The sequence below is a fragment of the Bidens hawaiensis genome, unplaced genomic scaffold, assembly GCF_021521415.1.
Source record: "Bidens hawaiensis isolate Kalapana, Puna unplaced genomic scaffold, B.hawaiensis_p1.1 tig00419516_1, whole genome shotgun sequence".
In the NCBI taxonomy this organism is placed as follows: Eukaryota; Viridiplantae; Streptophyta; class Magnoliopsida; order Asterales; family Asteraceae; genus Bidens; species Bidens hawaiensis.
Window position 1 is genome coordinate 353663 of NW_027504887.1, and position 24622 is coordinate 378284.

Sequence of the window (24622 nt, forward strand, 5' to 3'; positions counted from 1 at the left end):
AGGTCACTTGAAATAGACAACCTAACGCAGCCATGAATCTGGGTCGTTACAGGTTCACAACAATTTTATAACTTATGGTATTTTGTATAGTCTTAGTTTGTGTAGGTTGCGCTTTAAATATGTATGCATTACTTTCTACTATCAACTTAATGTGTGTAGGGAGATATGGAAACAAATTAGGTTTCGTTATTGAGTTGTTGCATTTTTATTTTCGTAATACGAATTTGAAAGCGGATAAAGGAGTTTACAAATTATTAATGTATTTTTAGGTTTGCTTTATGTAGAGTTGATTGACAGTTGGACTCAAGGATTCTTCAAGTTCGGTGCTTTTTCTCACTATTCGGGTTTTGTGATAATGATTCTGTCTTCTCTGTTTTGTTTTTAAGAGTCTATTGTCCACGTAGTTTAGGGTTATACTTTGACTTAGATAAGCTGCCAAACAAGATATTAAAAGGTAAATACAATATATGCAACTTACAAAAAAAAGATACAAAATCTTTGTTTTGAGTAAATATATAGAAAAAAAAAGTGTACAAAATACAGAGGCATGTTACTTAATGCCATTGTGTAATATTTATAAAAATTAAGAATTTAGTGACTTTATTAAAAGTTTTATAGGTTTTGTTGCATGTGCTTTATGTTTAAATGTCAAATTTACGTACCAAATTTTGTTTTTACTCTATTTTATCAGTGGTTCAAGTGAACTAACTAAATACTTTTATGCAACCATTATTTGAATGCAATGACATGAGGCTCATGCAAGGAATTTGAATGTCGTAGATAAAAGTATGTAGTAATCATTTGAGCATTCAAGACGAGGTGAATCAAATATTTATCCATGGGTTCATTGTTGCTTATGAAGGCTTTCAAGCAGCAAGCATGGATTCGACTAACTGTGCTCATCAAATTGTAGTGAGATCGAAACTTACCCACCTTCTCATAATATCTTTACCCGGCCGTTGCGGTTGTTTTTTTTTTTGTACTTTTACACATATACATAATAAAATGTTGTTTATTACTCAGAAATTTCACGCTCGTGAAGCGAAGCGCGGGTAAGCATTCTAGTTAGTATTTAAATATGATTATGGTTTTTGTATTCTAGTCTAGTTGGGTTTTCAAATTTAAATAAGTATATACAACCGAGCTTGTGGGTTATCTCATTATGAGTTAAGAGAATTGTGTATTGTAATTTTCGAGCTAATAAGAATTACAAAGATCGAGCTTATGATCTAACTTTTTGTTTTTGTGTTTATCGATCCTGGTCACCAAACTTCAGTTGTCTCATTAAATAAAATTGGCTTGGATTATATAATATAAAATCAAAGGTTGGGCCGGGTTAAGTATAAGTTAGGTATGGTCTCGTTAATCGGCACATACATACGTGTTACTAGAGGTTCACGAAAAACCGGAACCCGGAAATGAACCTGAAATAAAAACCCGGAACCGGTTTTTTTAGTACCTGGGTTTTTAATACCCGACCCTACCCGTAGGGTATGGATAGGGTATGCATATCGGTACTAAAACCCGAACCCGAACCCGAACCGGACCCGAGTTGTACCCGGTGATAGAGGTGCACAAAAAACCCGAACCCGGAACCGGACCCGAAAAAAAAACCCGGAACCGGTTTTTCTAAAACCCGGGTATTTAATACCCTAACCCGACCCTACCCGTAGGGTACGGATAGGGTATGACTTTCAATGTTGAAACCCGAACCCGAACCCGATCTAAACCCGATAATACCCTAAACCCGGTTCTAGGTATACCCGAAACCCGATTTAAACTATACCCGAAACCCGGTTCTAGTTATACCCGAAACCCGGGTTTTTTGCATACCCGAACCGGATTTTTTGCATGCTAGGATATTAGTTTTTGTGCACATGTTTTTGTGTGACTGTCCACAGATCTATAGTCGTTCTCCAACGGATCTTTTTTGGAGCACGTATATGATATAAATACTTGTTTAGAGCAACACCTTTTGATATACCAAACAACAACTGAAAACACATTAAATATATGTTTTTTGTATCATTGTTTAGTTGTTATGTATGTTTGAATGAACTTTGAAGTTTGTATGCAAAAAAAATGGAGTTAGGATAAAAAAAATGAAGCAAACCTGTTAATAGAAGAAAACTGTAGAAAATGGGTTTTTTTTAATACCCGAAAAATAGGGTATTCAAAACCCATAAAACGGGTTTTTTTCAATACCCGAAAATAGGGTCTTCAAATACCGGGGTATTGAAGACCCGGTTTAATACCCTACCCGAACCCGGTACACAGGGTATGGTTTTTCAAGCCAATACCCGACCCGAACCCGACCCGATTATTGTTAATACCCGAATTTTCAATACCCGATCATACCTGAACCCGGTTTCATACCCGAACCCGGTTTTTCATAATACCCGATTTGTGCACCTCTACAAACGTGTAGGCGAGTACACATTAGTACACGTATGCAAACCAGCGCCGACCATAAGGTGTGGCCGGGTAGTCGACGGTCACAGGCCCGACATCCCGCTTGGCTCGAATTTAAAACAAAATATATGTATTTATATCAAAACAATATGTATATATAGTGTATGTATGACTCAATTACATAACCATTATCTTGGTCAGTGGCAAAGGGGTATTACTCTTAAGTCTTAACCCAAAGGTAATGAGTTATACTCTCATTTGAAGCATTTTAATCCCTTTTATATACAAAAGTTTTTTAGACAACCCAATTATAACCAAATAAACCCATATAATTGTTTAAACAAAAAAAAAATCTTTTTACTTAAGGCCCAAAAATATTTTCGCCTTCGGCCCAAATTGTTTTTTGCTTTCTTGAAGCCGGGCCTGATGCAAACGTGTAAACGAGTAAAACATACTTAAAAACTCTACTTTAACGTTCATTTATCTTGTTTTGTTGTACAATAAGATGTCAACCTCGGTGAGGTTAGATAAGTACTTATAATAATAAAACAAAAACGTATCAAACATTATTCTTATGATAACGAATTCCTTTTATTAACTCGAGAAAAACATAATTCAACCATCACTGAATATTGAGTTTTCAGTTGTATCTTTTTTTAACTAAAATCTCTGTAATATATATGCTTGGTTATTGGTACATTATCGACTTGCTCATTAATATTGTTTCCCAAATATCTAACGACTGTATATGCATGTTATAGTCGTGATCTAGACTTGAAATGACCTTATAAACGTTACATACAGTTTAACCTTCTGCCAGACTACAAGATTCGATCCGATTTTGAACACAATATTATTATATATTAATAGATAACGTACCTAGCATAATTTTTTTAACGAACATCTATCTATTTATTAACACGACGTGGTTTGCAATGTCATTTCCAAACACTTAAAACTTGCGCTAATATATAAATTACACGTAAAATCACGTTTCATTATTTCGCGTGAGATATTAAGCGACACCACACACACACACGACACACACACGCATGCTCTCTCGTCAACACAATTCTTCGCATGCTCTCTCGTCAACACAAGTTCGCTTTTTGATTCAACGCGAGTCACCTCTGATTAGGTTTTGCTTCTTCATATTCACGGAGAATTCGGTTATCTAAAGCTTTGAGGACGTCACCCGACGAGCTAATGTTCAAACGTACGGTAATGATATTTCCTTATTGCAGTTAATTTATACTGAATTCTAATTTAGGTATGCTAATTCAGTCTATAATTTAGGTATGTTAAACATACTGTACATCCGTACATACTACATATGTTAAGTTGTAATTCGGAAAATTGATGAATATAGAGATTATTTGGTAGCTTAATTGACACTGAATGATGTTGTCCGTACATACTATACGTCCGAACATGATTTTTTTTTTTGAAATGGTGTGTGTTATCGAAAAAAAAGGATAACGGGAAAGTAAAAACAAAAGGATTTTGGTTAATCCACCATTGTGAATGGCGGATTAGGAGAAACTTGGCATTGTGATACGTCCATAGCAATGGAGGATTGCATTTGCCAATGATCGGAACCTAATCCGCTTACGTGAATAGCGGATTAGGAGAACAATTGATTTAACCCCGTTATGTCCGGTTAACCAAACAAACGAAAAAACTAACCACGCTAACGAAACTACTAGCCTAATTAACCAAGTTTTGTTTGCTAGTGAGTGAAGATAACCCCAAAATCTGATGAATGATGCCCACTCATCTCATGCATGCAAAGCTTCACATGTATCATGCTGCCATCCTGAATTATTAAAGATGTATCAAATGAATTATTATTAAAGCTGCATCACATAAATTATTTTTCCTAATTCAAGACCCGTGAGCTGAATTATTAAAGCTGAATTATTATTAAAGCTGTTCAAAGCTAGAAATGGAAGAAGATGAAGATAATTATTATTAGATATAATTGATAGTTTAATTTAAGAAAGTGGGATCCACCTGAAACCTAATTAGAAATATAGTCGGAGTAGACGGAATATTTAAACACTTTGTCAGTCGAGGTCGATACGAAATACAAAAAATCCTATCGTTTTAGACGACATTTAAACTTTTAAAACTTATAAAAACAAAAGATAAGAATATGATCACCTTTGAACAAATTCATTCAAAATGCGTCTTGGAAGAAGAAATTTAAAAAGCTCTTTTATCAAGAAAAATATAATTGAACGGACCAGATAAGAAACATAAAAAACCGTATGGAGAAACTGCTTTTTACAAAAGAATTTAAATTAGAAATATGGACGAAAACCCCAAATTTTTAAAAATCTTGTCGGGTTTGTCAGAGTAATTGTCAAGTTTTAATTGGCTCTACAATCCTGTCGGTTATAATTCTAATGCGTCGGCTCAGTACAAGTTCGTTGAGTTATTTTGAAAATTTTGTTACTTTTAGGATTTTTTCTCTCTCCTAATTTGAATTTTTTAGGGAATTTTCCCAATAGATATATAATATTCCATATACTGTGAAAGATAAAAAATAGTAAGTTCAACAATGAAATAACTAGAAATTACCTAATAAAATTGGTTTTTAAAGAATGTTAAGGATATAACCGTTTTTAGTAAACAAACCACATAATTACCACTTTAAAATCTCTACTTTAAAATCATTTTTATTAAACTCGTGAATTTTTCTGACATATTCAGTAACAAGACAAAAACACCCCTTACATGTAATTTAACATATTAACTGAAAATCAAACCAAGGGTGTTTTTGTCAGCACCCTTTATTGGCTAGCCGAATACGAGGGATGAGATTGGTATCACACTGAACGGTAACGAATCTAAATATGCTAATGCAGAAAACGACTGAAACTATAGATTACAAATATCTTACCGATTATTTCGGTTCGGTACCAATATCATTGAAAATATCAAAAAGTACCAAAATCGAAGTGCATTGATACCAAAAGCATGAAAAACAGTCTGCATTGTTCAACATGATATTTATAACGGTATTAAAAAAATGTTCATCCTTACTTTGTACTACCGACCGAATTGCATAAATTAAAACAAATGGTGAACAATTAAACTAAAGAAAAAATGGTTTTAAATAATGCCAAAAATGTCATACCGGCAAATAAGAGTCTTTACTTCACATTTGGTTAGTAGCGGTTCAAACAAAAGGTATATTTGTTTTTTTCAAAGGTTCGCAACTAACGGATGGTGAGTTAAACTGCTGCTTACATAGATTGTTGAAAAAAATACACCTTTTGTTGAGACCGTTATTTGTCAATAAGGCATAGTTAAGACTATTTAAAAGCAATTTTCTTTACGTAATGTTGCCACATGTATGTTTAATGAAAACTAAATGCGTCACCTAACGGATGGTTAACTCTGTTAGTCTAGTAGAAAGAACCTCCTCGGTATAAATACATATTTAGTTGGGATTAGTTTTTCATAATATTAAAGCCCACTTTCCTAAATTTAAATATAACAAATAATAATATAATAAACAGAGTGGAGACAAAACCTGTTGGAATTGTTGACTGGGAGATTCCGCCGACGACGAAGAATCCGATTTCCGGCGATTTGGCGACGGACTTCTATTGTAACACCCCAACCCAGAAAGGGTTGACATGTCGCTTTCTACGAAGGTATACAGAGACAGAAGACATAATTCCATTGCTTAGAAATCTTAATAAGTATCCTAACATTTATTTCACTTTCTCCATTCCGCCCAAAGTAAGCTGTGAACCTGAGAGGGGAAAAATTCATGAAATAAGCCAAATGCCCAGTACGGAATAATAGACTGAAGCATTAAAGCATTTTTGATAAAAACGGTAAGTTTAAAAAAATAGTTTATGATGGCGACAACAAAACAGTTTTAGTAACAATAACAATAAAACATTTTTTTTTTCTAAACAGTACACAGCTAATAAAAAAATTCGCGTAAACAGTAAGCCAAAACACTTTCGGATATGTCAATCACAATAACTTCTGAGTAAGAATAGCAACAAATAATTCAGATAAGTAGCAGATGATTCATAATGGTAACAAATAATTCATGACAATAACAAATAGTTTAAACACTAACAGATAGTTCATATCTTACGGATGTACCCATGAGCCGAATAGTAACAGAAACAGAGGTAACGATATACACAGGCCATTCCTGTATACCAATCACATGGAATGGGGCAGGTTGGCACACCTACATCCATTCCTAGAAACAGAAACTGACATAGCTAGGACTGCTCCATACGCCTCCTGGTAGCTTTGTACCACACATGTACCTAGGGACACTGTGAACTAATCTCTCCGTAACGGAAGGAGCACACAGGGGCGGACCCACATAGTGTGGATCGGGGTCCCGGGACACCAATGTTTTTTAAAAATTTATTAGAAGCGGTATATTAAATTTTTTGAGGACCCCATAAGATTTAATACTTGGAACCCATACTATTAATGTTGATGTGGTCTGGTGGAAAGTCCCTTGTTTTATCTTTGAAAGGTCATGGGTTCAAGTCTTACAAGGCTTAGTTTTTGGTTTTTTGTGTTAATTTTTAGTGTTAATCAATCATTTGATTGCTAATGTTGCAATGATAACTTTGGAAACATTCAAACACCTCTAAAATACATATCATTGTTTTCAACTTTATGCATGGTTTTCTTTAGAAACATTCAAACACTTTAAAATATCAGTTTTATTTTTCACTAGTTTAAGTTAATGGTTTTCAACACATGCTTATGAAAGGGTGGATCTAGGTTCTATCTCAAAAATGTTTAAGAAAGGGAAAACAAAGTGTTTATGTGTCAACTCGACCAATTTTGACCCGTTCAGGTAGTGATGATTGAAAAGAAAGTTTTATTATGATATTGTTTTTTATTATGTTATTCGCCTCGACCCGACCTGAACAACGACCGACCCGGAAAATTTGAACACCGAAAATATGGGACCCCATTGGCAAAAAATCCTGGGTCCGCCACTGGGAGCACATGTTGCCGGTGCCACAACAACATGATCGTGGGATACTCCACGAGAAGCGAAGCACTCAGGGTAATGGAGCATTAAAATATATATTTTTGAAGCATTTAAAATTCGGTATCGTGACATGCGGTAATGAGTAAAATAAATTTAAATCTACCACATGCTTGTTTTTATTAAAACGTGACAAACAAATAACATACTACAAAACAATGTATAACATATCGTTAAACTGAGCGTAACATGAAGCCCGCACATATTGGTTAACAGTACTTTGATAATATAGCCGAGTGTTTGTAGATATGAAATACCGCATCGTATCCACCACACCCAGATATGTGATCAAATTTTGGTTTCCCGTGATGTTCGAAATTCATATTACTTCCCTGGAACATACAAGTTTCAAATGTCTTGTTGCAATGAAACAAAATAATCATAAGAAACATGAAACGAAAGGAAAGCCAAAGACGTCAAGAATTCCAGGTCTTAGTCATAGGGGTTATCACAATCGAATCAGATAACAAAGGGGGGTGGTAAGGATCCGTACCTTGTTCGCTGATTAAGTTGTCTCACACATATTAGTGATATATGCTACGCTCTTTGAATCGACCTACATTGTAGCCATGTATCTTATACTGGTAAACGTGATTTCATGGTCGCTGGGAAACGATGGCGACGTCGAAGAGGCTGGTTAAGGTTTTGGTATGTGAAAACAGGTTGATTGAAGAAGGTTAAACTGGTGGCCGGATGTAGATATTGCTTGAGGATAGTTTTTGGTAGGTGAAATCGGTTCTTATAATAAGTGTTGGAGTAGAAAATATCTTCAACAGCTACATGCAAAAAGAATGATTGAAGTATTGTACATGGGCCCCATCTCTTCATGTTTTTTTTTGTGTTTGCGTACAAGCAAAAGTTTCTTAATTTCCACAGAGTTCATATTTAAAGGAAAAATACAATGGATGGCTAGATGGCTATGGTCAACTTATTCTACAAAGGTTAACAAAAATGAGAAGCGTGAGAAGCTATAAATAATTGACATGTGTCAAGTGGGGACCAAAAGAAAAAAGATATAGAGGTAATTGTACACATTTTCTCTCTCAACATGCAAGGCACATGTTAATACAGCTTTCATTTTAGAATGTTTATAACTTTTTCGTATGATATTTAAAAAAAAAATAAAAAAATTCATCATAATAAAAAGTGTTTGTTTTATCTTTAATATGAGTATGATTTTTGTTATATAAAATTTAAAATAAAAATCACGTCATTGTGTCTTTTCGCACACCATTGTGTCTTTTTTCGTCATTGTGTCTTTTTTCGTCATTGTGTCTTTTCGCACACCATTGTGTCTTTTCGCTTATCATTGTGTTCATTTTCGTCATTGTGTCTTTTCGCACACCATTGTGTCTTTTAACTCATCATAATAATATGTAAAAATAATGATAAATTAACAACAAATTATCTAATACATAAAACACAATGATTAATACATGTTACACAATAACTTGAAACGTAAGACACAATGGTGAATACGTATAACACAATAACCTAAAACGTAAGACACAATGGTGAATATATATAACACAATGACTTGAAACGTAAAACACAATGGACACAACATATTACAAAATGACTTGAACATAATATACAATGAACGCAATACTATTTTTCTCAAATTAAATGAATTTGTCATATGTCAATCCGAATAAAAAACAATGAACGTATTACACAATGACTAAAAGTTAATGACGAACAAAACGACATAATGACGTAATCTTTGTTTTAATTTTTTATCTTTAATATGAGTACCAATTGAAAAATATAATGATCAAAATCTATAGTACAATTCATATGAAAACTCAACTAAAAGACACATGGACAACAAAAAAACACAATTAAAAAAACCCATTAAATTTTTTTTATTTTTATATAACAATATGATACTCATATTAAAGATAAAAAAACGCTTATTATTATGGTGAAGTATTTTTTTAAAAAAATAATGTCATATAGAAAAGTTATGACATTTTAAAATGATGGGGGAATTACCTTCATTCCCTTTCCATCAATTTTTATTTATTAAATTAATCTCAACCATTAAAACCTAAGATCAATGGACTGGATTACTTCTTATCATTTTCATTTTTTTTATCTTTTGTATTTTAACTTTTTACCCTGGATGGCTATGTTATATTTGTGGACAATAATAAAAGAAACACTTAAGAAAACATATCTTTGTTTTCATTTTAATTTACTTTACTCACTTCTTTTTATCAAAGTTACATACTACAAGTATGAAAGTCTTAAATGGGTTGGAAGACTTGTATTGTCTAATCAATGATACTATTGTTATCATTATTTTATTTCAATTATTATTAACTCTTCTTTCGTTGCTTTCAAAATCAATGGTAGAGTACTCACTTTACTAGTAAGAGGTATGGGGTTTAAACCTCACTACCATCAATTTATATGGGAGATATGAGGGATGACCCTGACTTGCCAGGGTTCGAGTCCTGATCTCACCCAGTTTTACCGGCTCCTCGCTGTCGTGCCGTTTGGCGGGCGTGGGGGTCGGGTTTTATCCGGTGAATCCCTCAACAGGTGGACCACTAGGGGCTCCGTCCGTCCGGAGTAATGGCCGGCTCGGGCTACCTTTAGCCAATGGGGCCGCGTACGGAGCACCCGACGTTACTTAGTTGGCCGTTTAAAAAAAATTAACCAAAACACATTTCCAGTGAAGTATATAAACAACTATTTCATATATACTTTTATATTAAATTTTTATATTTACGGTTTTTTCATCCATGCAATGAGAATCGAAACGGGTTCGAACCAAAACCCACATTTTCCTCAAACTCATAAACTGATCTTAAACTACATGAAGCTTCCGCCACCGAACAACTCGCCGGAGCTTTAGCCTGTTCAATTTCACGGCGTTTAGCCTGAACACTCCGATCCTTCAACCGCTGGAGCAAAGTCCCAAATAACCCAAACCCGATTTGCTTCGATTTGGACCCGGTTTTCCAAAACGACGTCGTATTATTATTTTTGGACTCCGGTACGGTGACTGTTTAAACGCCGGTGAGTCGTTTTAGGAGAAAAGACAGACGTGGTTGATGCAGAAGTTGCGTACGGTGGTTGAAAATGAAGAATTGATAATGGATTTTGGTTTTCTTGCAACTAGTGGCGATTTCTGACGCTGGTGCCGGCGGATTTCAGCTGAGATCAACGGCCGAAGATGAAGGTTTTGAGGTGGAATGGTTCTTGATCTTCTTTGAGTAACTCGTGTAAGTGTTTTTGAGTCATGGTGATGATTATTATTATAGATTACAAACTTACAAGTGTTACAAAATGTTTTTATGGAATAATAATGATATGATAAATATGAAGAGATTGTAAAATGAGGTGATTTTTGAAGGGAAGATTGGGAATTGTGAAGTGGAAATGGTGAGAGTGGGAGGTGTTTGTAGTCTAGCATTTACGAGTTCGAAGATCCGTATCTTGACGCCTTCCTCGACATTCTCTCACACCAATTCGAATACCTCTCTGGTACGTTTGTTTCGTCAGTCCCCCTAGTCAGGAATGAGTTTTGGGTAGTGTTTTCTTTGTTTGATATGCAACACAATGGAATATACCATTGTGACAAAATAGAACAAATTATGTTTAGTTGGTTAATGAAATGAAATTAAATATACAAAGGAAATCATATTCACTCTAATTTTTTCTCCATCATTTTCCATCATTCGTCACGTCTGCGTTACCTCAGTGTGAACTCAGATTTTTCTCCATCATTCAACTCCACTACTTAACTCGTGTTATACCTTATTCCATAATTCTCTGCCATTCTATTTATTTAATAACAATGGAAATGAAATGAAAAGAAAAGCAACAACAAAAAAAACATGATTTGATGAGGGGTCAAAGGACTCGCGTGACCGCTTTCATTTGCACTTCGTCATTCTTCATTAGGGGGAGCCGGGAGGGGTCACAATTATCATTTCCCTCATTCTCATCATCATCATCATCATTTCTTGCTACATAGGACCCTTGAAGGGTGTGGAATGAGCCTAACACTTAGTCTAAACACATCAAAACCATTCGTACGCACTCGTTTTTTTCCATTCCATCCACCCACTCTTTCACCCTACTTTCTCGTCACTAACACCACCCACCTCTGTTGCCACCTTCGTCGTCGCCCCACTGTCATTACCATTTTTCTTATTTTGATTTATTTTTAAACAAACTAATTTTTGTCATTTATTTTATCTATTGAGCTTATTTTGTCCACCAACAAGTGAACAACATAAAGTATTGATTTATTTCATTCACATATGCTAACCAAACATAACAATAGAATGATAATAATCAAAATAATTCCATTGTTAATTTCATCACCCGTCTCTTCCATTATCAAACAGACACTACGCATGATAGGACAACTTATTTAACATGTTTATTTTGTGCCATTTAGTTGGTGGCTTGGTGCTTATCGGTTAGTTGCATGTATGTACTACATAAACAAGAATGAAAAAAGTCTTTGATTGGGGTAATTGTAGGCGATACATGTATGGGCACATGGCCTAGATGGCTAGATCCAATTAACCGGTTATGAATAAAGCAAAACAATTGGCTTTGTCGAATATTGAAATGACGAAATCGCTAGAAGATGAATGAAAGTTGAATAGGAAAATAATATAGAAAACTTAGTTTAAATAAATTATAGGTTTATAAATTTTGTATTTGACATTTTTTTAATACGAACTAAATAGAAAAAAAAAAGAATACTTTTTGTTCTAGTTTAAAAATAAAAGTAATCAAACTTTTTCTTTTTTCACGTATCATTAAATATCCATAATGTTTAATTATTGGAAATTTATAGGTTTAATTTCGCTTTTATATATTAGTTGATCGGTAAAAACTTAAAGATAGAAGACAATATCACCTTTTCATCGGTGTCACACCCCGATCAAAGGCGGCGGAACATGCCGAGGTATAACGATTGCCCATAAGCGCGTGACACTATTTAAAGCGACAATATTTAACAAACTCATTTCATTTCATAACATCGAAAATGTCACATAACCAAATATTCATAAGTCAAATACAACAAAATATAGCATGAAGATCGAAATACATCTTATCCGCACCGGGATGAACGGAATAATGCGAATTATGAGCTTCGTCGAGAATACAAGTACGAAGGTCATCGCGATCGGGAACCCACAAACAATTGAGAAAATACAAAAGGCCATCGGGTTTGGTTTCGATTTGAAGTTCGGCTCCACATAACATTTCGTCGTACATATTACCTTCTTCGACGGAGGTACGTTGAGCTTGAAAGATACGAATTTGAAGATCGGTTTGAACAATGACGCTTAGAAGCAGAATGGATTTAACATTAACCTTTCGACTTAGGGTATCGGCGACAACATTCGCTTTACCGGGGTGGTAGCGAATCTCGCAATCGTAATCACTAAGAAATTCGGCTCATCGTCGTTGTCTCATGTTGAGATTTTTTTGGTCGAAAATGTGTTGAAGGCTTTTATGATCGGTAAAAACCACACATTTTGTACCATAAAGGTAATGTCTCCAGATTTTGAGAGCGAAAACGACGACACCAAGTTCGAGATCGTGAGTCGTATTGTTCTTCTCGTTGACCTTAAGTTGCCTTGATGCGTATGCGATGACTTGACCTCGTTGCATGAGAACACAACCAAGGCCTTGATGGGATGCATCACAAAATACAACAAAATCGTCGTTTCCATCGGGAAGGTTTAGAATATGAGCATTGCAAAGCATGTCCTTGAGAATACAAAAGGCTTCCTCTTGCTTCGAACCCCAATCGAAGGGTTGTCCCTTATGGGTGAGAGAGGTAAGAGGCAAAGAGATCTTGGAAAAATTCCGAATGAAACGCCGATAATATCCGACCAAACCAAGGAAGGATCGAATTTCCGTGGGAGTCGTTGGAGTTTTCCAATCCATAACGGCCTCAATTTTAGAGGGATCAACATGAATACCTTTGTCGTTTACGATATGTCCCAAAAATTGAACTTCCTCGAGCCAAAATTCACATTTGAGAATTTGGCATAGAGTTGTTTGTTTCTAAGGAGTTCGAGAATGGAACGCAAATGATGTTCATGTTCGGGTTTGGATTTAGAAAAGATAAGGATGTCATCAATAAAGACAATAAAGAATTTATCAAGGAATGGTTTGCAAACGTGGTTCATGAGTTCCATAAATACCGCGGGTGCATTTGTTAACCCATAGGGCATAACCAAAAATTCGAAATGTCCATATCGAGTACGGAAAGCGGTTTTAGGAATGTCTTCTTCGCGAACACGCAATTGATGATAACCCGATCGAAGATCAATTTTGGAGAAACAAGTTGCGTCTTGAAGTTGGTCGAATAAGTCGTCGATACGTGGCAATGGATAACGATTTTTAATAGTAAGCTTGATGAGTTCACGATAATCAATACACATACGAAACGAACCATCATTCTTTTTCACGAAAAGAACGGGAGCGCCCCAAGGAGAAGAGCTTGGACGAATGAAGCCTTTATCGGAAAGTTCTTCGAGTTGGTTTGATAGTTCTTGCATTTCCGACGGGGCTAGACGATAAGGAGCCTTGGCCACGGGCATGGCGCCGGGCACGAGATCGATTTGGAATTCAATCGGACGAACGGGAGGGAGACTGGTAACATCATCGGGAAAGACATCAAGGAAATCACGAACAATAGAAATATCTTGGATCTTCCTTTCCTTTTTGTCTTTTGTCACCGAGAGAGCTAGAAACGGAACGTACTTTTGGCGTAAGTACTTTTGCGATTGTGCACACGACATAAGGTTTAGCCTTCGTGACGTTGTGTTTCCAAAGACCTTAAGAATTTTACCGTTGATGAGCGGGATGCGAATGAATTTATCAAAACAAACGACTTCGACACGGTACAAAGATAACCAATCCATGCCTACTATGACATCGAAGCTACCCATTTGCATCGGGATGAGATCGATGGAGAATTTATTATTAGAAAGAATAAGAGAACAATCGTGGACAACGGAATTGATGGTAATAGAATTGCCATTGGCGACTTCAACAGAGAACGGTCGGGAAAGCTTAGTTCGAGGCATCGCAAGTTTCGACTCAAATTTCAAAGAAATAAAACTTCTATCGGCACCGGTATCAAATAAAATAGAAGCCAAATGATAGTTCACCAAAATCATACCGTTCACAACATTGTTTGCCACTTGAGCTTGATTTGCATTCATCATAAAAGCTCACCCTTGATTACCATGGTTGACTTGAGGTGCTTGTTGTGGAGGTGGAGGTGGTGCTTAGATTGCTTGGATGGGTTGGATGAGTGGTGCATTGAGTTGGGGAATTTGGGGTTGATAGGTTTGGACTTGGTAAGCTTGGGTTTGGTAGTAAGGTACGGTCATGGTTTGGTTAGCAAAGGTGAGGCGAGGGCAATTGTTGCGGAAATGGTTTGTATCTCCACAATTGTAACAAGCTCGGGGTGGTTGGGGTTGGTTTGGTGGGTAGGGTGCATATCGGTTTTGGGAATTCTGGGGAAAAGTTCTGGTTTGTTTGGTTGGTTAGGTTGGTTGGGTTGGGTTCGTTGGGCGGATCGGCAAGTGGTGTTGAGATGGCCAAGTCGGTTACAAATGGTACATTGGCGACAAGGCGAGTTTGTTGGGTGGTGAAATTGGCAAGCGTTACATAGCGGGTAAGGACCGGTATAGGGTCTTCGGTTTTGGGGAGCTTGGGTTTGTTGTTGAGGTTGGGTAACGGCAAAGTTTTGGTAGTTGTTTTCGGTTTCTTGTTGTTGTTGTTGTTATTGTTGTGTCGGGAGGAGTTTGAGTAGTTTATGGCTTGTGGTGTGGGTTCAACCTTGGCTTGCGGTGCGGGCTCGGGCTTGTCTTTCTCACTTGCTTTCTTGAGGGTTAGGGTACCCGCCTTCACGTGATTTTCCGATAGCCAACCGGCTAACGTGATGGCTTCCTCAAGGTTCACGGATTTGCTACTCATGACCGAGTCCCGGATTTTCATCGGTAAACCCCCAATATATTTGTTAATTTCACGTTCGGGTGGGGTAACCAAGTGAGGTACAAGAACGCTTAGCTCGTGGAAACGGAGCGAGTAAGCGGCGTTATCACCACTTTCTTGTTTTAGATTCCAAAATTCTTCCTCAAGCTTTTGGAGCTCGTATTTGGGACAGAATTTCTTCTTCATAAGCGCCTTAAGCTCGGCCCATGGAAGAGCCATGGCCACATCCGTACCTTGGAGGTGCATAACACTACCCCACCATGTTAGGGCGGTTCCCCCAAACATGCTTGAAGCGAAATTTGTCTTTTTCGCTTCGGGGCATTCGCTGTGTAAAAACACATTCTCCACAGATTCGAACCATTGCAACAAGGTAGTCGCACAGTTGGTTCCAAATAATTCAGACGGGTTGGCACTAGTAGTTTAAGCAGGTAGGATGCGGGTTTGGGTTCAATAGGTGCAACAACGAGTGCGGGTTGGTTTGCTTGTATTTGGGTCATAAGTTCGGGAATCACCGCGGCCATTTGCTTTGCGACGAGAGCGGCCATACGTCGGGTGGAGTCATATCGCGGTTGGCGTCTTAGCGGAGGCATGCTAACATTTATAAAGAAAATGGGATAAGTTTTGGATAAAAGGAAATGAATATAAAGGTGTATAAAATAAAATGAGATTTCGATTTTTGATTTGTGAATCCTAGATTAAGATGTTAGTGTTAGATAATATATAAAACTTTGTTTATAAATAACAAAACCGTAAACAAAACGTAAATGATTTCTTTTTTTTGAGATAGTTAAGGCTTGAAAATTTGAGATTTTGAGATTTATAGAGTCGGAAGAATCGCGCATGAAATCACCATGACTTGATATTCCAACACTAAATAAAAGGTTTTATAAAACACCACGTTGGAGTCCAAACATGTGCACGTAACCACCGCGACTTTTTCATGTTTTAGACTTAAATAACAATGATAACACAATAAATCGAGATGCAACGTCATGCCAAAACACTAGTCCACGAAATCACCGTAGCCCTATTGTTTTAACACCGAAAAATTAGGATGGCGACCGGAACGCTCGCATTCGACTACTTAAAGAATTAACATTTTTAACACGGTTTATGGCTTAGAAAACGAGCATTATAACTCAACCATCCTGGGTAAATAAATCACCTTCGATCCTTGGAATCTTTTTGTCAAATGGTCATTTTATAATGTCTCATTTTCTATGATGGCTACAAACCCGATATAAACGCAACCTTTAAGGGATTTGAAACAACGGGATCGAAGTTAATCTTGTAATCCATAAAACAAAATAAAAATCTACTTTTTGCGTTTTAAGGTAAGGATACCTTGGAAATACTCTGAAAGTGTGTGTATGTGAACATTTAGGATATTGGTGAATTTTAAACAAGTTCATAAATAAACATGCGATATGAACAATAAAATAGAGTAAACACGTATGAACACACGTATAGGACCCTAAGCATAACAATTCTAGGTCGTTACGTCTAACCACCTATCTTAATTGTCATGGCTCTGATACCAATCTGTCACACCCCGGCCAAAGGCGGCGGAACATGCCGAGGTGTAACGATTGCCCATAAGCGCGTAACACTATTTAAAGCGACAATATTTAACAAACTCATTTCATTTCACAACATCGAAAATGTCACATAACCAAATATTCATAAGTCAAATACAACAAAATATAGCAAAATATAGCAAATCAAATATTGTCCATTTTTGCTAATATCCTAACGGTATTTGTGTCATTTTCTTCACCGAACTCCATAATCAACCTAGATGCAAACCTGTAACATTTCATAAAATAAAGTTGTCAACACAAAGGTTGGTGAGCAATTCATAAGTTTGAACAATAGATATATAGTATGAAAAGCCACAAAATTAGTATACAAAACCATAAATAATAGCTATAAACTTGGATAAATTGACAATCGCTAATAGAATTAAGTTAGCGCCACCTAGCTACAAGGGATTGCCAAGTAGTCTAGGATTTAATAGAATATCGTTAATTGCATTACGTTAACAACACCTTGCTACAAGGGGATGCCAAGTAGTCTAGGATTTATAGATTCCACCAACCGAAAGCGATAAACACATAGGCATATAAGCATAGAACACCAAATCGAGCAATTATTCAAGTAAAGTATACAACAACGTTTGTGGTTTAAGACTCAAGTATAAAGCATTTGATTTGAATAAGTATGAAATGTCACCCTAAAACAAAATATAGAAAACGGGGTATGAAGTTACTCACGTTCAAGTAATAAACTTGAAAGATTGATTATTTGTAGATTTGCCGGAACGACGAGTTAACGTATGAGGCCTAAATAAAAGAAAGTCTTGGATTTAGAAGGTTGTCTTGAAGATCTTTAAATAAAATAATTGTTGCAAAAAGTAAACAATTTAAAGTTCAAGGTTTAAAATGTAACTATTTAATAATTTATAATAATAACCCTTTAAAAATGTGAGTTTGCTCAAAACCGGGTTAAAGTATCTAACCTTAATATTTACTTAACCAATGTTAAGTAATGAGGTGGGAAAAATGCTAAAATGCAAGTTCCGTTGGGACAAAGATACTAAAACGGGTTTTTAACGAGTGTTTGGGTTGTCGGTTCGGGTCTTGACAAATGGTCAAATCCAAAGTCAACTTTCCAACATATTAATTGTTATGAGATAACTTATTAAAATATACTAACACTTAACCAAGTATGTAGATCTATTGTTTAGAACTAACAAAGCACGTTAAGCGAGTGTTCGGTTTTGTCGGTCCAAACTATGTGATGAGATCAAGTTGGATTCAACAATTCCAAGTACTTAAGAAAATAATTAAAATCAGTTTGTAAACTATTTTTAAAGAAATATACAAGTCTTGATAGCTAAAAACACACTTGTGTGTCTTAAGCGAGTAAAAGTCGGTATAGTTCGGTTTGGTTCGGTCTCCATCTCACAAATAGTTCATAGATGGTTTCTACATGCCCAAATATCATAGAACTTGTATATTGGTTTATAAATGAAGAAAACTTAAATTTTACAACTAAAAAGTTAACTACAAGTCTTTTAAGCAAAAGTTTCGGTTTAGTTCGGTTTCCATCTCCCAATGAGTTCATAGATGGATTCCATATGCTCAATATCAAAGAACTTGTAAATATGATTTTTGAAACTCAAATCTAGCAATAAACATGTTTAAAAAACTATTTTAACAAAACTAGTAAACAAAAGTTCGGTTTCCGGTTTGGACTAGTTTCGGTTAAACCGAGGTTAGTCCTATACAAACCCACACCATGAAACTTGTAAATAAGATGAACAAATTAAAAAGGGTTAGAAGTTAGTCATAAGTGATATGTATAATAAGTTATGTGTGTAAATATATATCAAGAACACGAAGTCCTCCATGAAGCCTTGCCTTATGACATTCGAAACTTAATCAACTGGAGTCGGTGAAGTAACAAATAAAGGAAACAAGGGGTGTGTATTATATATATGTTGTACCACCATATTCAAGTGTTAGTAATATTAGATGAACAAGTTAAAATGAAAGACTATAGTTAGTTGACCTTAAGAAATTAAAATAACAAAATGTTGAAGATGAATACTTGGATTTGAGAGAGATTTTGGAGAAGATGAACACCCAAAATGGTGTATGGAGCCTTGCTTTTATAATGGTAAGAGTATGGTTCATATAAATAAGGTAAAGATGCATGTGATGGTTGAAATGGTCAAACAAGTTTTTGATAAATGGCAATAATAGTCCCCAAAGTTTGGTTTAAGTCATTTTAAGGAGTTTTAAGGACCAAAATGAATGTTTTCAAGACCCAACAAGTGTAAAACAATATTGTAGCATAAAATCCATCATTTTGATTATAGCATAAGCTTTGGTTTACAAAATGGGTCGGTTTACATGATAAACGAATACAAAAACGAATACAAACGAGACACGAAATTGACGAATGTCACAATCGGCCCTCATGCAAAGTTGCAAAAAGACGGTAAAAGATCGATATGTTGATTTAACTATTGAAGATTGACAACTTGACATTAATAAGGCAAAATAAGTTGTTTTATACGATTTTGGCTTATTTTTTATACATACAACAAGGAAGGAAAGATACGAGATTGTTTATAAGCTTTGGTCATTTGACTCATTTCATTAAAAGCGTTAGTTGTATCTAACTATCTATTATGATATTTAGCACCAATTATTAACCGAACAACTACACGTCTCATTCGCGGTGTTAATTGAAAAGTGTTTATTTAATGTTTTCTAAGGCAAGTAAATAAATAACTTTATGAGATGTTTTTAAGGCCACTAAATAAACAACTATATTCATGACTCCTAAAAAAAATAATAACATTTGTTACACAAAATAACCAAACAAAATAGAAACTATCTTCTCAACCAAATATCCATACTTCAACAAGAAATATAAATAAAAGCCGATATAATATAACAATAACATTAACAGTTTAACAGCACCATCACACTCTCCAAAATGAGTATTATTAATATTCACAACGACGAGCCGTTATCTCCGGCCGGACGGTTATTCGTACAACCAGCAACTCACCAGATCATCAACTGCTCACTCGGCCTCAAACGTCCAATCGAACTTACCGCCGCCAGACACGTCATCGCAAACTCTTTCATGATCAAACACCCTAGGTTCTCCAGTCTCCTCATCACCGATCACCACGGCCGTGAGTATTGGCGCCAAATCGAACTCGACATCGACCGGCACATCATCCTCCGGTCCGAACCGGTCGGTGATTACGATAAAGACGACGACGAGTCAGCGGTCAACGATTACGTGTCCGATCTCACTGTATCGTCTCCGTTGAGTATCGATAAGCCGCTGTGGGAGATTCACTTGTTGAATGCGCATAAGTGTGTGGTGTTGCGTGTGCATCACGCGCTCGGTGACGGAATATCCATTATGTCGTTGATGTTAACGTTGACGAGGAAGCTGGATGATTTAAATCAGACGCCGTTGATTGAGCCGTTAGTTTCGTCGACACGGAGACGTAAATTAGGAACGTTAGGTGAAATTTGGAAGTTAATGAAAGTGATTTGGTTTAGTTTGATTTACGTGTTTGAGTTTATAATGAGAGGAGTGGTGGTTAAGGATGGTAAGACGGTGGTCAGAGGTGGTGAAGGGGTGGAGATGTGGCCGAGAAAGTTGGCTACGGCTAAGTTTAGTTTGGATGATATGAAGACGGTGAAGAACGCCGTTCCGGAGGCGGTAAGTTTTGAATGTGTCTGTTAGATTTTCCGTTAACTTTATGCATGCATTGGGTATGGGGGTGGGTGTGTGTTGTGTTGTCATTTAAAATCGTAGTCCAATTGGTTTGGCCAACTAAACACTATGGCATGTTCATTTGTGAGGTACACTTTACCAAATATGACTGTATTTTCGGGTTTGGGATAACGCCACTTTTTTTTTATTTTTTTTTTCGGGTTTGGGATAACGCCACTATGTCCTAAAAAGCTGGAATTTGGTAACTCAAAGCTTTAACATTAATTCATAATTTAGTACGTGACATTTTTAATCTAGAGTGTTTTATAAACTTTTTAAAAAGGGCCCAAACAAAGACTGGTTTGAAATATATATAAAATCCGGTTTATATTATTGTCCGTAGGTATTCAAACAAGCCATCCCGAGCTCGATTCATTTCGAGCTTTATGTTCAAAGTTCGAGCTCGAGCTCAGTTTGTTTATTATTTATTTTATATATATATATAATTATTTTGTACATTTTTTTTCAATTATAATTTATGTATAAAAAATATGTGTTATTTAGTTATTTTTTATAACATCATATGTATTAATTAACAATTATTAAATATATATATTAAAATATTATATAAACTACATGCTCATTTAGGCTCGCGAGCCGGCTCGAGCTCGATAAGTGAAGCTCAGGCTCGGCTCGTTCATCAAACGAGCTTACTTTTAGGCTCAAGCTTGGGCTCGATCGAGTTTTTCATAAGCCGATCTCGAGTAGCTCAGCTCGTTTACACTCCTAATTGTCTGTCTCAATCTAATACAGAGGGACACCGTGTAGGCTAAATATTACGGCAATGAACATGACCAATAAGTTTATCTCTCTATCTATCTACTTTATTGTCTTTATATTCTTTTTAAGTGACTTGTTATCTAAATATTAATTACTTTGTTAGATCATTTTCATGTAAGAAAATGTACAAAATTAACCTTCAATATATGTAAAATAAAAATAGGAAACTAACTATGCATGCTCCAAATTAAGAAACGAATTGAAAGCTAGATACAGAAGTAAATAACTAAAAGGTGAGAAAAATATTATGTGCAAACGAAATCGTTCACGTCTTCAAGATTTATTTTATAAATTTGTACTATTATCGTTTTTTAGACACATGGATTGATTGATTGTTTCTTTCTAAAGGCATACATTACATTAATGAGTAGGTGAAGGATAATAGGATACCAGAAAACCATTTACGTGGTCCACTTTCTATAGCCAATTAGGCGGCTTTTAGTTGGGAATAGGGTGATGTGCCAACTTTTTCCATCTTTTTCACATTCTCGTTGTTGGTTTTGATGGCATGCTTTACCATCTTGTTTTTGGCCAAGAACCATTAAAATGCTTCATGTTATTATAGTATATATATATTATATGGAGAGAAAATGAGTGGTTGAAAAGAAAAAAAGGTAGTGATGATGGGACAATGTTTTTGGACGATTTTATATTTTCTTATTGTTGTTTTTGGGATGTTTTTGAAGAATTAGTATTTTTCTAATACTTTGGATGGTCTTAAGTCTTTTTTGGGTGATTATACCTTCTAGTTCTCTCGTCTCTATGGTTTCCAACTTTCCATTATACTTTTACGTCTGGATTTGGTTTTAGAGTCGAAATTTCACTCGAAGCACGCATCTCCTCTTAGAAAGAGGTGAATGGGGTTATGTCTTATAGGAGTGATTGGGCCAAAACGGTAATTGGGTCAATTCAATAATTAATAGGCCTCTCTCTAATATGATGCTTATTAATATCCTTATTCCTTAAGCTAAGTTTATGGATACAGTCTTCCAGTGGGGCAAAAAAAAAAAAAAAAAAACTGGTTTCTGTGGCGCACTTTGAGTTGTACCATTAGAACTAGTTTTTTAAAGTATAAACGTGAGTTAAACCTTATAAATCTTTTGTTTTATCCCAATTATTAGTCATCATAAGATCACTTTCACAGTACATATCTAAACGCCTCAAATAGTCAAATGTAATGGATGCAGCCGTTTCTGGTATTCGAAGGGGAAAACAATATAATGTCTGATATAGTAAAGGATCTATAGTTTGATTATAGCTTTTATTTCTCGGCTATTAGTTGAAACCTCGAACGTCCAAAGGTAAATGAGCATTGTTTGAGATTTATATGACTTATGGTAGTTTGGAACTTGAAATGGGCCCTGTAAACCTAACCGGTCGTTGAACTTTTTTTTGTTTATTTTGTCATTCTTGAATAGGAAGTTATGTATCTGTATAACATACACGAACCATTTTTTTGTATTTTTAAAAAGATTAATACAAACTCACAATTTCAAAGACGTTTAAACCATTTAAATCGAACCTTTTGATAGTCCTAATTTTTTACAACACACCCATTAATGTTTGTACCCATAATCTACTTATTATGCCATTTATTTTTCATTTGTGTTGGAAGTATTTGATTATGAAAGCGTGAAAACTTAACATATTATATATTGAATGCAGACGATAAATGATGTACTTTTTGGCGTAATATCACTCGGACTATCAAAGTATTTGGGCAACCGATCATCAGACTGTAAGTTTCTTTTACATCTTTCGCCAGACTGTAAGTTTCTTTTACAATTCATTATTCAATTACTTGTGTTTTGTAGCTCTTCAAGAGGGCCTTCAAATCACCGGTGTTGCCTTGGTTAATCTAAGACCGTCACCTGGACTCCAGGTTACATATCTTGAACATCATAGCGGTAGCATGTTCGGTTAGGAACCATAAAAGGAAGTTGAGAACAAGACAACCAATTTGAATCTTTTGATAAAAATAAGAAAGAAACCAAATTTAGTATTCTCATGCTTAGGTTAATGATTCAAACCAAATAAATTCTTCACCTAAATTATGTTGTTTATATTAAGAAAAATAAAATCCTGACTTTTCTACCCGCTCTGTTAACAAAATCACAGTTTGTTACATCAAAGAGTGAAAAAAAAGTAACATACATTGACAAAAAAACATGAAAGTTTATTACACTTTTGGTGAATATAAATTAATTTCCTTATGGTCAAACTCTTAAGATAATTTGTAATTTTGGCAGGATATAAAAGAATTAATGAAGAAAAATGTAGTGTCAGGGTGGGGAAATAAAGTTGGTATCATGCTGCTACCAGTATACTACCATAGAAATGTGTCTGATCCACTTCAATATTTGAAGAGAGCCAAAATGATGATTGATAGAAAGAAGTTGTCTATGGAGGCTTTTCTGTCACACCAAATTGGATACTTTGTTATGAAGTTCTTTGGAGTAAAGGTCACATTTTAATCCTTTTTTTTATTATTAAATATTATTTTATATTCTAGAGTAAATTACTCTTTTTAGTCCTCGTAGTTTGGCCAAAATAATCCATTTAGTTCGTTAATTGTTTGTTTCTCTTTTTTTCAGTCTTTGAAATTATGGCCTTTATTTTCTAGCTAACGGTGTTATTATGTGTAGGTTGCGAGCGTGCTTAATTACAGAGTAATTTGTAACACGACTTTCACGATTTCAAATGTGGTGGGCCCAAGAGAAGAGGTCACGGTTGCAGGCATTCCGGTCACTTACATGAGGACGACATCATCAAGTTTATCCCATGTTAGTAGAAACATCAATACCAATATATATTTGTAAAAGGGGTTGAGTTGAATTTAAATTTTATTTTGAATGCAGGCAATTACAATGCATATGGTGAGTTACTCTGGAAAGGCTGATATGCAGATTTTAGTTGCTAAAGACCTCATTCCTGACCCTGAAAATTTGGCTAAGTGTTTTGAAGATGCTTTACTCGAAATGAAACAAGCCTCGGTACAAATATGACAAAATTCTTTTCAAAATTATAAATAAATAAAAGCAAGTTCTTAGAATGCAAAAGATCCTATATTCTTTGCTA

At 35.4% G+C, this 24622-nt stretch overlaps 1 protein-coding gene across 1 annotated transcript; it reads left to right on the top strand.

Moving 5' to 3' along the window:
- Positions 1-19800: 19800 nt before the first annotated feature.
- LOC143609220 (wax ester synthase/diacylglycerol acyltransferase 11-like) lies at positions 19801-24622 on the top strand. Its single transcript, XM_077084034.1, has 6 exons — positions 19801-20710; positions 23210-23282; positions 23359-23426; positions 23794-24006; positions 24190-24327; positions 24403-24622. The coding sequence occupies exons 1-6, from the start codon at positions 19964-19966 to the stop codon at positions 24547-24549; spliced, it is 1386 nt and encodes a 461-aa protein (XP_076940149.1). The 5' UTR covers positions 19801-19963; the 3' UTR covers positions 24550-24622.